Source organism: Battus philenor, unplaced genomic scaffold (assembly GCF_028537555.1).
Source record: "Battus philenor isolate CCGP_79_NKW_IND1 unplaced genomic scaffold, ilBatPhil1.0.hap1 SCAF_14, whole genome shotgun sequence".
Classification (NCBI taxonomy): Eukaryota; Metazoa; Arthropoda; class Insecta; order Lepidoptera; family Papilionidae; genus Battus; species Battus philenor.
This window is the reverse complement of record NW_027181676.1, coordinates 13,976,916-13,992,979: the sequence shown is the minus strand read 5'-3', so window position 1 is coordinate 13,992,979 and position 16,064 is coordinate 13,976,916. Positions and strand designations below refer to the sequence as shown.

The 16,064-nt window shown below is 33.7% G+C and overlaps 1 protein-coding gene across 1 annotated transcript in view; it reads left to right on the top strand.

The window, feature by feature from the left end:
- Liprin-alpha (PTPRF interacting protein alpha) overlaps positions 1-16,064 on the top strand; it is a 252,321-nt gene that overhangs the window by 191,922 nt on the left and 44,335 nt on the right. Inside the window, exon 2 of the mRNA XM_068777835.1 lies at positions 8,101-8,202. Coding sequence (XP_068633936.1) covers positions 8,101-8,202 — 102 coding nt within the window. The remainder of the gene's footprint in view (positions 1-8,100; positions 8,203-16,064) is intronic.

Below are 16,064 nucleotides of genomic sequence, written 5' to 3'. Positions count from 1 at the left end.
GCGAAATTTGCAATTCGCGTTATAGTGAAACCGCGTATAACGGGGTCGCGTAAAGCGAGGTATTACTGTATAAAAAAGGATTTGAAACCTATTTCCAATCATCTTATATAAAGCGATCACTCTGAAATATAACACATTAGTTCAGGCACCTCGGAGTATCATAATGCTCTCTATATACAGGATGATTGTTTATACTTGTAAAAACTTTAAAAATGTAAATAAAAAGTTTTTAACTTATTTCCAATCATCCTTTATATTGTGATTATTCTGAATTTTTTTTTATATAGGAATGCGATAGGCCGATAATTTGGCAGAACAAAGTCTGCAATGACAATAAAAAATAATTAATTTTAATTGAACTATCTGTTTTCATTATTTCTGAAACCATAGATTTTTGGAGGATGTACCATACATATATTGACAATGAACGAGCTATACATTTACCCCTTTATAGTTTTTACACCTATAACCAATCACCTGTATTCACATAAAAATATATAGGTCATAACAGACGAAATATTAAATTTTATGACTATGTTTACTATCAAAATTCTCGTATTAATCCCGCTATGGCTTCATTTATTTTTTATTTCATATTTCTTTTTAACATTTTTTTTGCTTTCGTGGATGATTTTAAAAGTAAATTTTAAAATTCGAAAATAGAACTCTGCTAAACTTTTTTCTGCAGTCTACTATAATACCATGCGATCGGCAACCCGCCTACCATTATTGGGTCCTATTTAAAATAAATGTCAAAACCATTTTTTTTTAAAGTTATAATTAATTTATAGAAAATAGTTAAAGAGACTTGAACATTGTAACAAGTAAAAAAGAAAGCAAAAAATTCGGATATATCAAACGTATTTGTAAAAACAAAGGCACGGATGCTTATATCTGTGGAATATATACCCTAATAAAAAAACCCGATACACGTAGCGATTATGGTATATCTACCTTGTCTTTGAGGGAAGCATATTCCTTGCAGTGGAACTAAAGATTTATAATTGGCTCTTGAATATTTAATGAAATCAGGTGTTATTTTGCGGAAGTCCATCCTAAGTAAGAAAAGGACCAATATTTAGCCACTTCCGCACATGCAGTGGTAGTCGTGCAACAAAGTTCACCGCCCGCCAGCCCGCTGATAAATGCGTATGCGGCGAACAATGCGAACTGCACAACTGCCACCGTCAAATCACTCAACATGTTTCACAACGTGTTTCACCCCTCCACGGAGCATCTTCAGGAGCTATGTTATACCGATTAGGTGACTCTGTGTTTGGCACTAATCGGTGTAACATAACGGAAGTGGCTAAATATTGGTCCTTTACTTAATTGGCTCTTGCACAAATGATTTTTAAAATTACACGCAGCAGTTAGTATTTCATAAAAATAAATAAACATACACGCCGGTACTTACGGAGCGGGTGTGATGTGTGGCTCTCGGGTGCAGAGAGGCGAGAAATATTCGTCTGTCGCACGGGGTCCACGCGGGTAATTTTCAACCGCTGGTTTAAAAAATTGAATTACAAGTTCTTTTATATGCCGTACAACTTTAACTTAAAGTTTACAGATGATGTTTTCGTTTCACACGATAACTTTATTTAAAAAAAAAGTATTTCAGTATCAGTTCTCAGGTGCATATGCTTATATATGTTATAGATATCCACTACAAATTTCTCAGATTACCCTCCATTTAGCAATCACTTGCTAGAATACCCTCATTTTATCATATAATTTTAACGATTGCTATAATTTAACAAGAATATTATGAAGCATTTATATATAAAGATTAAACATATAGGCCTTCGTCTGCGACATGGCAAACTACGTTTGTTTTTCATCAAACTTCAAGGCGAACCGAATTAAAACTTTGAATTGTCTCATCTCGTTCGTGTACCAGACAAGTTTTTCCCAAGTACGCAACAATGTAATGGATTCTATCTGAGTACACATAATCGCGATGGGTAATTGAATGAAAACATTACAAAGAAATGTCGAACGCGAAACGCGTGTACACATATAGGAGATGAAACGGTGAAAAGTGAGTGCGAGTGAGAAAGGGAACGGAGAAATACTTTCCATTTAATTTCAGCGCTCGTGTCATGAGACGATATTGATGGAGCCGTCGGATAATGTTTTTGTATTCACGCAATACGCAACGACCTTACAAGCGTGCCAAGTGAAACATGTGTCCGATAGATGGCGCTCGTAGAAAAGTTAAATCACGTCGATAACTTTATATTATCACGATCACGCTCATTATGATAAACTAGAGTGCAATGTAGCTGCCGTAAAATGGCATCGTTCAATTTTAAATATAAAAAATATGTATTAAAATATACAGGATGATTAGTTACAGGTGTAAAAGCTGTAAAAGGGTGAATATATTATTTAATGAATATGTTGGTTTACTGTCAATTAATGTATGGTACACCCTAACAATAAATAACGAAATTTTTTAATATTCGGGCTACTATTAAAAAAGTCTATTTTTTATTGAAGAAGTTAATATTCGAAATTCAAATCATATTTTTTTTAAATGTATGTGAACAGCCAGTAACAGAATTAATGGCTAGACGGAGTATTAAAATTAATTACTGTTTTCTATTTGTGTTTACTTAATATATTTCAGAGTGATCACTGTATATAGAGTGAAATAAATGTATTGAAGCTATTAGCTGACAAATAAGCCGTACGTTCCGTTGTAAAAATTCATTGAAGTGACTTTATACGTAAGAATAGGAAGTAAAAATTATCTTCCACGTTCAAGTTTCGATTGAGCTGATAAAAAAATGTAGCATCACCAAGGTCTACGATCATGGTATCCCTCGTAGAGGGAAGACATCTACGGCGTAGCAATAATTACACAATAACCATTACACAACGCCCAGACCTCTACACTGTCGTGTACAGTCGCAAACAATACGATCATAATTCTGTCAATACCGCGGTAATGGCCTCCCCGGGCGGTCGGAGGAGGTTCCCCCGCATAACGAAAACAGTTTGATTTGTGTTAATTGTTTTTGTCGTGTCATTATATAGTAAAATATGAGGATATATACTGAACAATAAAAAATCATAACATTATTATCTAACTTATTTAAGTTTTGCGTCGTTTTAATTGGTAAATATTTACTTAACGTTAAGCAGTGGTTAGAGGCTAGAGATTTGCGATCGTTGGTCGCGGGTTCGATTTCAACGATACAATCTTACATATTTTACACTTTGTGCATTAATTATATGTAATTGCCACAGCTTGCAAACAAGCTTCCAGAGGATGAGTAACATTGTTCTTTGCGTGCTATAATACCATTACATTGCGATCGCCAAACCACCTACATCGCATAGCGATTATGGTATATTCCCCTAATATAGATATCTTAGGGGGAGATATATCTTGCAGTAGGCGTCTTTTTACTGAACAACGACCAAGAGACACTTGTGTATTTAGTTGTAAAATATTGATTAAGAAATTATCGCACAAGATTTCAATTGTCTTGATTTTTAGTTGATTATATTAATTGTATTATTATTATATATTGTAATTGCTTTATTTGTTGTCAATTAATGCAAGGTGCAAGTTATCCAATATTAAGAATTGTAAATTCCGTGGTCTCGAAGTCTATGCCAGACAATAAGGAGCTGGAAATGTGAAGAACATAGGAAGATGATGACGTAAGTTCTGACGCACGAAACCCGAACGCTCCTCACCAGGAGTACTGCGTCACTTCATGAATAGAGTCTTGAAATCTAATCTCGGGGAATCCCATATCAATTTGATTACTTTTTAAAAATCGAAGCCCGTCGATTTCGAAATATAACTAGATGTTGCTTGGATGTTTCCATGTTAAAAAACAAAAAAACAAATCTCCTAAAAACAAAGTACGGATTAGTTACATAATAGCATAATTTATAATTGAAAAAAAAATTGTGTTTTCAACAAACATATGGTACATCTTTTCCAAAAAAACATTGGTACCAGGGATGTTAAATAACGTAATAATATAACATTTTAAAATAATTTATTGTTTACTATATGTCCCTGCAGACTTTACTGCCAGAAATTACTGGCATGTCGCGTTACAATAAAAAAAAATAAACGTCACATCTTTCAGAAGATCTTTTTAATCAATATAACGTCTGTTTTTGTCTACAATAGAATTCTTAGGTCTTGCCAAGATATTAAACACTGCCCTACACGTAAAGCCAAAATTAAAATTATCAAGTTGTAATCTCTATCATATGATGAGACTGAAAACACTTTTAAAGCGATAAAATAATAGTTGGGTTTGTTTTCTAATTTTCCAGCAAGAATTAAATATTTATTGTGTCTTCTAGAGCTTAAATTTTTTATTTATTTTTCCTGCGTGTATCTTGTATGTTACCGTGCAATCTAAACTGTGAATGTCATAGGCATACTTACAATCAAGGTATAAAGGATGAGTGAAAATATGTGTAAAGCTTTTTGCAGATAAATGGACTATGTATTTACATCTTTAAAGCTTTCACATCTATAATGAATCATCCTGTATATAAAAAGAAGTATTCAGTTGTTACATGCATGAGTAAATAGCACGTATATATGTACAACTCCATCGCACACCCAACTTTGCAAACTTGGATATTCCAAACTAAAGTTAGTATCCATTCGGATAACGGCTTGTATTGTGTGATTGAAATTGTAAGTTATATTATGTTTAATATTGCATAGGCCATTGTAAGTCCGCAATTAGCACAGAGTGAATAGTAACTTGTCTATGTAATGTAAGTAATTAAATTTGTTTTGTGGGATCCTATTCGGAATACTTTACAATAAAATTAAAGATTCTGGGGCGATGACTACGGGCTAGCAAGCGCAAGGTTGTACGTCAGCCTGTAAGTCGTCAGAAACCCAAAAAAAAGTCTTTTTAATTGGTCTTATTGAAAGCCTTCAGTGGAGGTTTATGTTTAGCAATGGACGCATTTTGGCAGAAATGGATATGATACTTAAAAGGAGTTCCCGGCGTCTAGTTTTTATACAAAGAAACGTATTTTGTTACACTTTGTTTTATTTAATAAAATTAGGCGTTATTTTGCGGAAGTCAATCCAAAGTAAAAAGGAACCATATATAGCCACTTCCGCACATGCAGTCGTAGTCGTGCAATAAAGTGCAGCGCCCGCCAGACCGCTCATAAATGCGCATGCGGTGACACTGGTCACTCTGTGTTTGGCACTAATCGGTGTAACATAACTCCTGAAGATGCCCCGTGGAGGGGTGAAACACGTGTTGAGTAATTTGGCGGTGGTAGTTGTGTAATTCGCAATGTTTGCCGCACGCGCATTTATCAGTGGGCTGGCGGGCGGTGCACTTTCTTGCAAGACTACTGCTGCATGGCGGAAGTAGCTATATATTGGTCCTTTTCTTACTTAGGATGGACTTCCGCAAAATAACGCCTGAATCCATTAGAGCAATTGATTGTTCGAGTTACTTTGGTGGTCTTGAGTTCCTTTGCGGGATCTTCTCTTTTCTGTAACTCCTGGCTCCTCCTGGCTCCTCTCCATTGCTCTTAAGCGATCTGTCGTAATTGACCACGTCTCGGAACCGTATATCATCACCGGCAACACACTTTGAGTCAACGACCTTCGTCTTTAAACATTTCGGTGTTTTTGACAAGAAGTTTCGGAGCTTTTCGTATGCTGTCCAACTGTGTTGTTCGATAAGAGTTGCTTTTTTAAACACAATGTAGTCGGTAGTAAGTTAAAGTCAATTATTCTAGCTACATCGATGATTTTGGTTTATTATTTATTTTGTTGATAAGATATTTGAACTATAGGTTTTCTAAGAAGTAAATTGACTTCAGAGGAATTTGTAGTTGTACCGCGTTTAGAACAAGTATTTTATCGCGCGGGCGCTCGCTCGAGGCACTTTGACGGATTCGTTGTGAGTCGGGTCACGTCCGCGCTGAGTGGACTCGGGCTTCCCAAATCCATTACTCTCTCGCGAGTTCTGTGTACCACTTGATTGTTTTTCGATCGTGGTACGACAAAACATTGCAACGTTGTCTGATTATAGATGCATTTTATAGCAGAGTTCCCCAAATTTTTTTGTGTCGTAGACCCCTTGCCATGTTTTTCCGCGTTGGGTAGACCCCCTGACCTGATATTGATTTCCTGTAAATTTCTAACTGTAGTGAAGTTTAGTGTTAAAAACTTAAAGTAGAAACACATGTTAATTTATACATTTATTAATTGGATTTAAATTAAAACTACTCAAGGTAAAATTTTGTATCTACTATACCAACATCCTACAACTTACATAATTTTATAAACATATAATAATTATTTTACTTCATAGGTACTTTTATAAATCATGTGAATGTTTTGATATTATAAGATAGTATGATGTAAGTAAATAGGTTCTATCAGTGTATGTGTTGAGATCCACTATCGTGGACCCCCGTTTTCATTTCATGGACCCCCAATTTTTTTTTCGCTGACGTAGACCCCTTGCAGGTTGTCATAGACCCCTAGGGGTCGATATAGACCACTTTGGGAATCACTGCTCTAGAATATTAGACCAAGTATCAAAACACGCTACAATAAACATTATATATATAATAATTTTAATTAGATTTTGAATTGATTATTTGAAAGTGAGGATAGGGCAATGTCGGGTTTATGAAATGTTGTGTAATATTAGCGTTCGTATAAACCTTTCGACTCTAATAACCGATGACAAAGAGGGTTGCCGCCGTACGCTTGGCACGTTCCCTCCGACTCGACGGGCATCAGATAATGCCCGCGCCACAACAGCACGCTCTCGACTCCCCGGAGAGTGCCCGAAGAGGCTTCCTTCTTTTCTTTCTTATTTACCACTTAATCCTTACCATTGTTTTGTTTTGTCCCGTTATTATGGTATAAGCGATGTTTAATTATGGTAACCTAGATTGTTTTCTTTATTCTTTGCTGCGACAGATTTGTAATATACCTTCATTTTATAACCATCTTGTCTTTTTTCTTTACGATAAGCCTGTATGATTGTCTAGTCCTATTAGTCGACCCAGGTACATGCCATTAAATGTATAATAACATACTACTGTGATAAGAAAATAAAGGGAAATTTTCATTTAAAACTCTCCCGGGCATTAGGAAGGTAGTTATTTTTTTTCCCTCGGTTGTTAGGTTGACCTATAACATTTGCCAAACGTCCGTTTGTCAAAAGGTTTAATTATTTAATGGAATCAGACGTTACCTTGCGGAAGTCCATTCTAAGTAAGAAAAGGACCAATATTTAGCCACTTCCGCACATGCAGTGGTAGTCGTGCAACAAAGTGCACCGCCTTGAATCCGTGTCCGACTCTGTGTTTGCCACTAATCGGTGTAACATAACTCCTGAAGATGCCCCGTGGACGGGTGAAACACGTGTTGAGAGATTTGGCGGTGGCAGTTGTGTGATTCGCATTGTTTGCCGCATGCGCATTTATCAGTTGGCTGGCGGGCGGTGCACTTTGTTGCACGAATACCACTGCATGTGCGGAAGTGGATAAATATTGGTCCTTTTCTTACTTAGGTTTAATTATCACCGATTTGCAAATGTTTTTTTTTTTCAAATATTTCAGTCTTATCAAGTCCCGATTGGTATAAAAATCGCTCAATTTTTGAAAAAAAAATAGTCAAATACAATAACCTTGTATAGCTACGTGCAGCTTCGGGCTATTCAGCAAACTGAAAGGTAAAAGTTTGACGAAATTTTGAAACGATTGAGGATATAAAAACCGAATCGAAGAAGGTCTAGAAGGCTATGCCGAATAAAGACTATTTTATAGGACTGGAACGTTTTCCGTGTTAGCAAAAGTTTTATCGGACGGGGAGTACTTTGAAAGGGATGAAATTTATTTGGAAGAATAAATAAAGAAAACCTCTCTTCTAAATAGTATTAACTCTTGCCCCGCGCATATCAACAGCAACACATATAACATATTGACGACCAACATATACACCAAAACATTTTATTAACTTTACCATATGTTTAATGTTATAGAAATTGTTATCAAACGTTGGTTTTCTGTATAAAAAAAAAATTTGCACCCAGGAATGACATTATATTTTTTTGTCGACAGGAATTCGCGACCTTGACGAAGGAGTTAAACCAGGCACGGGAGCAGCTGTTGGAGAGAGAAGAGGAGATCTCGGAGCTCAAGGCGGAGAGGAACAATACGAGGGTGAGTCTTGTCTCTTTTAACCCTTTGAGTCACGGAATTTTAGAAAATTAAAATACCCATGTTGCACAGAAATTTAGAGACATTTTACAGAAAATTTATTTCGTTCAAAATTTAACAAAATTGATGTGTTATTATTAATAAGGATATAAAATGATATAAAAAAGTAAAAAAAAAAAATTCTGTTATTAAAATTTTCGGTTTCAACACTTGATTAACCTGTCATATGATGATAAACCTTGGCAGCGCAATCGAGTATATTTTTAACAATTGCTAATGGTGTTGCCAATTACTTTAAATAATAAAATTCAGAAAAAAATGTATGAGCACGCAAATATTCCAATATTTCCAGGTGGGTCGAGAAATGTCCCATCATGCGTTATTACACATCAAAAAAGTGGGATATTTTTAATATACGCCCCAAAGGGTTGACAGACATTTGAAGATTTGTAAAACACTGACGATCGAATAAAAATAAATACATTTAAAAAACTTTTAAGTTAAACGGTTTTTTGTTACCCATATTGTGGTGGTTGTGGAAAAATATGTACTTAGTCCGCCATATTGGAACGGCGTCCATTTTAAATTTTGACATAATCATCGTGTTTTACTAGTGTAACCCTTTCATTTGATACCCATATTGAGGGGGTTAAGGAAAAATACGTAATCCGCCATTTTGTATCGGCGGCTATCTTGGATTTATAATGTTATTGATTTTATTATATTGTATTGTCATCTAAATTAAATGTGTGTACCAAATTTCAGATCAATCTGAGAACGGGAAGGTTCTTAAATTTCAATTTCTAATTTTGATCCAAATAAATTCCGTACGGGTCGAACTAAATAAAACCGTTTAATAATGTCTTTGTCGCGGCCATCTTCTTATCTAGTCTACCTGGAGCACGATAAACTCGCTGCGATCGTATTAGTGTTAGAATTCCAAGACAATTTTCAGAATTGAAACTGCGTCGCTTACATTTAACATGGGGGTGGAGACGATGAATAAGATATGCCCCGGGCACAGAGGTCCGGGGCGCTTGAATTGTGAATGCGGGGCCGTAAACTGGGAACTGAACTTGAGACAGTGCGCCGCCATGAATTGTTAAAGTCAATGTTACCGCGCTGAAATTATCTCTCGATATCGTATCTGTTTAGAGCTGAGTTCCCCAAACTTTTTTGTGTCGTAGACCATGTTTTTTGGGTAGACCCCCTACTTACCTGATATTGATTTCCTGGAAATTTCTAACTGTAGTGAAGTTTAGTGTTAAAAACTTAAAGTAAAAACAAATGTTAATTTATAAATTTATTAATTGAATTTAAATTAAAACTACTCAAAATAAAATTTTGTATCTGTTATGTAAAATATACGTAACATTAAATAAATATAAAATAAACTATAAATAAAATAACATAAGCAATAAGTCATTATTTTTAGTGAGAAGGATGAACCTGATGCTTTAATAATAAATTATCAACATTTGGCGTCAATTTAGTAAGTCCAGTTTATATTATGTCCAGTCTGTGGACCCCCATTTTCCTTTCATGGACCCCCAAATTTTTTTTTCTCTGACTTAGACCCCTTGCAGGTTGTCATAGACCGTTAGGGGTCGATATAGACCACTTTGGGAATCACTGGTTTAGAGTTTAATACGCATTACCTTTTCATGGTAGGGAAGAACATTTTCGATTAAATGTATATACATTATGTTTTATTACAACTTTGTTAGTGTGGTTCTACACTGCACAAGTTGAGTAGGATAGCTTTGATAAGATCGTCTGGATACAGGCTGATTCATAAGCAGTAGGAGTCTTAATATTATATTGCGTACGTTGAGTATCCAAGCAGTGACAGTCCAGTAGTTAACGACTATATTTTAAATATTTAATGAAATCGGGCGTTATCTTGCGGAAGTCCATCCTAAGTAAGAAAAGGACCAATATTTAGCCACTTCCGCACATGTAGCGGTAGTCGTGCAACAAAGTGCACCGCCCGCCAGCCTGCTGATAAATGCGTATGCGGCAGACAATGCGAATCACACAACCGCCACCACCAAATTACTCAACACGTGTTTCACCCCTCCACGGGGCATCTTCAGGAGTAATGTTACACCGATTAGTGCCAAACACAGAGTCTTTGACTATATTTTTTTATCACTTTTTTTATTATCACGAATCGCGTCCGAAAATGGCGCATTGTGTTAATATAAAAAACGTTAAAAAATTAAAAAATCAATTACATAATCATTCCAATTGTGAAATATCCAATGCTAGATATGTCTCCTTCATAAGTATCCAATAAGACCAGATGAGAGCGGTCTGTCTTTTGACGACCATTACAGTTTTTTTTTTTTGAAACGGGCCACTTTTTTGAAAGCCTATCCTATTTCCTCTATTTTTTGTACATAAAGACTATATTTTACAAAATATTTTTTCTCATAGATTGTTATTTGCGTTCTCATCATTTTTTCCTTTTCCATGTCATTTATTCTGTTTATTTTTCCTTATCTTTTCATTTATCATCTCACTTTTGTCGCTCTCGCGCCAGAATACTACATGTTTACATTTTGTTCTATTTCACTCCAATTTAGTTTGAAATAGTTTAGGATATAAGTTAGTAAATAGTTTAACAGACTTAACTAAAATGCAGAAACGTGAGCAAAAAGTTTAAAAATAATGACACGACGCTAATATCTCTAAAAAAAATAGGATAATAACAATATATATATGTATGTATGTATATATATGTATTCTAAAAGCTTTTACACCAATAATGAATCATCTTATATATACCTTTTATATACATGAAATATAAGAAAATTCTGTCTATACAAACCGAGAAGTACCTGTAAAATTATCTTACAGGACGTGTTTCTAGAACAATCCTTGCAGTTTAATTTGATTTCAGAACAGCGTTGTTTTAAATCTCCAGCACTCCGCGAAGGCTTCCACGTTCGCCTCGTATAATCTCCTCGCATTCCCCGCCGACCATTACGATGTTTAAACGTAGAGGAAACTAGGTTGCGCACGCCGTTTTGCTCGTAAATTTTTATATTTTAAAAAAATTGTACCTGTGGCTTGAGAAACCTTTATAATATATATACCCATATCGTCATCGCCGTTTCAACCGTGAGACGTATCTGTACATCGTTCTCCCACATAGATATATTTAGTAGTTCGTGTTGTGAATGCAATACTGAGGTTGCTGGCTGGTAAGAATAGACTGGTGGTTTTGGTAAAAAAAAATATTTTGTAGATGGCAATGTTGGTTATGATTATTCAGATTTGATTTATTTTACTACTCTTAATCTAAAATAAATATTATCTGGTGAAATATCTAATATATAAAATTCTCGTGTCACGGTGTTCGAACTTGAACTCCTCCGAAACGGCTTGACCGATTTTTACAAAATTTTATATGCGTATTCAGTATGTCTGAGAATCGGCTTCTATCTATTTTCCATACCCCTAAGTGATAAGGGTGGTCCACCCCTAAATTTTATTTTTAATTTTTTGACAATATTTTTGGTTTTTATTTTATTATGATACAGCATACAAAAATACATACAAGCCTAAATTTTCACCCCTCTACGATCAACCCTTATCTTACATTTGTTAATTAAAAACTTTAATTTTTTTGCAAAACAACGTTTGCGGGATCAGCTAGTATATATATAATTCATTTATGTAAGTAGTGAACATACAAAGGAGGATTTAGCCCTCTGTTTATTTATATATATATATATATATATATATATATATATATATATATATATATATATATATATATATATATATATGTATATGTATATATATATATATATATATATATATATATATATATATATATGTATATGTATACATATAGAATAAATAATATATATAATAATATAATTAATTGTTAAAAAATTTTATTTTCCTTGCTAAGTAAGAAGTAAGTAATACATGTACGGGTGGTTTTTCACAGCAAAACGCGTATATATGCAACTGAAATAACAAAATTTAGATGCGTATAAATACAGAATGTTTGCATGTAGGTGTGAAAACATTAAAAGGGTGGATTTATAACACATTTATCAGCAAAAAGTTTTATAGCTGTTACACATTTTTTTAAATCACTCTGTATTTTTGTGATTATTCTAGTGCTGGTACAAAGTAAGCCAGATAGTAAACAATAATTGATTTTAATACATATTAATCTGAATTTTGTAAAACGCTGTTTATTACTGTATTATTATTACGCTATTTAATATTTCTGAAACTAAGGATTTTGACATTTGTTTAAATGCATATTTCTTTTTAATCTCATGGTTTGTTTGATAAATTATACTATTTATTATAAATCTTGTTACGTACTGTGGGTTCTGACTTGAAAACAGCACTGGTTCACAGGGAGTCCTTTATTCACTAATCAGATGGTCACCCTACTTTAACATAAAGTATACTTTCGCTTAGTTCAAACTTTGCTTCCAAATTGGTCAAGAAATCACTGTCCAAATAACTTACCAAATAGTCACTTTATATCACTGATCGTGATATTAATCTTATAACTCGAAAAACAACACCGAACTGTCGACATGGGGAGTACACTTATTTATACTTCGGATAAGGTTCTAGTAAGTTCGAGATAGTACTCGGTTAGAATTTTCGAGAACCGTACACAAAAATTTATAAATTACTTTAATGTCATGCGTGTTCTTGATCCTAGGGTTCAGTGTTTATTGTTTAGAGTAGAGTTCCTCAAACTTTTTTGTGTCGTAGACCCCTTGCCATGTTTTTCCGCGTTGGGTAGACCCCATACTTACCTGATTTTGATTTTCTGTAAATTTCTAACTGTGGTGAAGTTTAGTGTTAAAAACTTAAAGTAAAAACACATGTTAATTTATACATTTATTAATTGAATTTAAATTAAAACTACTCAAAATTAAAATTTTGTTTCTATTATGTAAAATATACGTAACATTAAATAAACATAAAATAAACTATAAATAAAATAACATAAGCAATAATTTTTTTACTTCATAGGTACTTTTATAAATAATGTAAATGATATTATAAGATAGTATGATGTAAGTAAATAGGTACTATCAGTGTATGTATTGAGATCCAATATCGTGGACCCCCATTTACATTTCATGGGCCCCCAAATTTTTTTTCGCTGACGTAGACCCCTTGCAGGTTGTCATAGACCCCTACGGGTCGATATAGACCACTTTGTGAATCACTGGTTTAGAGGGTTCTGTAACTCGTGCTTTGTAACAATATGTTATTTATGTTTATTTAGAAGGTAGATACAGACAATATCTAATCAAATTTCGAAATAGATGGATTTCGATCTTAACCCTTCTTTGCATGGTGATGGAAATTTCCATCATAACATTTAGTCAACAAAAAAAGATACTCAAAACCCTTGTAACGTAAATTTGTTGTTGCTCGCAACTTTTTAAGCGACTATTGCGTACAACAAAACGCGGTTGTCGAAAAATAGCAAAGGTCACTGTGAATTACCAGACCTAGAACTTGTTATTCTGCTGTTTGTTGAGACTGAAAGAAAGGAGCGAGATTTTAAATTGTTTTATTGAAATAAACGGAGATATAAAATACAATAAAAAATGAAAATGAGTGGAAAAAAGGTTTGTTTTCATGTTTTTGTTATTTTATGTACAATTTATATCAAAAGACTATAAATGAATTTCTCAAAACGTTGTGATAGAAATTTACATCACTATGCAGTAACTTCACTTGTAATGTATGGAAATTTTTTTTTTGTAAATGTTTATTTTATGTTGTTTTTTGGGGAAACTTGAATGAAAGAGATATTGCAGATTATCTTTGTAAGTTATAAGGCGGTTGGCTCTCAGAAGATGGCCTTAATGACCAAGATTCCGATGATGAAAACCACGATGCTGATGAAATTATAAGTGTTGCAGGAGGAGAATGATGATGACGATGTGGATGAAACTGCTGACGTTGAACCTCCTCTTGTAAAACCAGACGATCAAGAACCCTCACACAGATCAACTTCATCTAATTTGCAGTCTTCATCCAGTTTTCCATTTGACAAAAGAAACTTAATTTGGAAAAAAAGGAATCTGGTATGTGACACAGATAAAATTACTTTCTTGGGGAGTTCTGCTGCTTCAGGTGGTCTATCACACCTAGAAACTCCATATCAATGTTTTAACCATTTTATCACTGAAGATTTTATCAAAACATTACTAAAGGAGACAAATTTATATCAAAAACAGAGTAATCCCAGTTCATCTACATCATTTACAGAATATGATTTGTATAAGTTCTTTGGTATATTATTATACATGCCAGTAATCAAATTTCCTAGCACAAGATCATACTGGTATACATACTGATATTACTTGTCCGTTTATTGTCCAAAAATACAATAAACATATGGGAGGAGTAGATCTCATGGATAGCTTTTTGGGCAGAAATCATATAAAAATGGGGTCTAAAAAGTGGTATTTGCGTATTTTTTTCATCTATTTGATCTTGCTATTATAAACTCTTGGATTGTTTATAAAAAAAATGCTCAAGAAAGTGATGAACCTAAAAAGAGTCTGCTTACAATAGGCCAATTCAGAAATGAATTGTCCTTTGTGCTATGCAATAAAGGAACTACCAAAGCAGCTAAAAGAGGGCGTCCTGGTACCAGTGTACTAGAAGAAGAATTACAATCAAAAAAAGAAAAGGTTCTCCAGCTCCACCACCTCCAAAAGACATAAGAAAAGATGGTGCTGAACATTGACCAAAAGTAGGTGGGTCACCCCGGTGCAAATTTCCCAAATGTAAAGGCTATTCTACAATTTCGTGTAATAAATGTGGCGTCAATTAGTGCTTAAATAAAATAATTATTGTTTTTTGAATTATCACTAAGAATAAAGAAGACTAAGTAAACAACTTTTTTTATTTATTTAGTACCGGCCTAAATATGTGAAACTGCATGATGATGTAAATTTCCATCATATTGTTTTTTACATAATATATATTTTTATTCACACTAGGATTTTTTTTAATATTTTTCCTTTAATCTAGAGCATTAATTACATCACCCTGATTTATTTTAAAAAAATAGTAAAAATCATGCAAAGAAGGGTTAAATACAATTTTTCAAATTAGACAATAAATTCTCGCAGTACAAAATCTGGAGATGCAAGTGGTTAACAATAATTCATCTAGTGATCCTAATTACGATATTTATTACTTTTTGAAATGTTTAATTTTACGATAGTATGTACCGTGCAATGATTGACGGCAAATGATCTAGGCATTCACACTTTTAAAACTTTTATACCTATATTTAATCTCTCTGTATATAAATAATTACAATATAATTTATTCATATGTATCCACAGTTTACTGTATAATAAAAAGGTAATTTTTCCGTATAATTTTTTCTCGTCATTCTTGTTTGAAAATTACACTTGCAAGTAACTTAAGTCGTATCGTGTTTCAAGTGGAATTGGTCTATAAACAGTGGAAGCGGACGCGCCGTGCCGGGGGCTTGTTTGTTCTCATCTCTCGACTGCGAAATGGTTTCGAAGTTCTTTCGAAATTCTCTTTATACATTAACAGTTAAAAATCAGAAAGATTATATATAGATTTACGTATGAGTTAATAAAAATGTGTATTTAGATTAATCTAATATATAAAATTCCCGTGTCACAGTGTTCGAACTTGAACTCCTCCGAAACGGCTTGACCGATTTTTACCAAATTTTACTTGCGTATTCAGTATGTCTGAGAATCGGCTACTATCTATTTTCCATACCCCTAAGTGATAAGGGTGGTCCACTCCTAAATTTTATTTTTAATTTTTTGACAATTTTTTTGGTTTTTATTTTATTATGATAC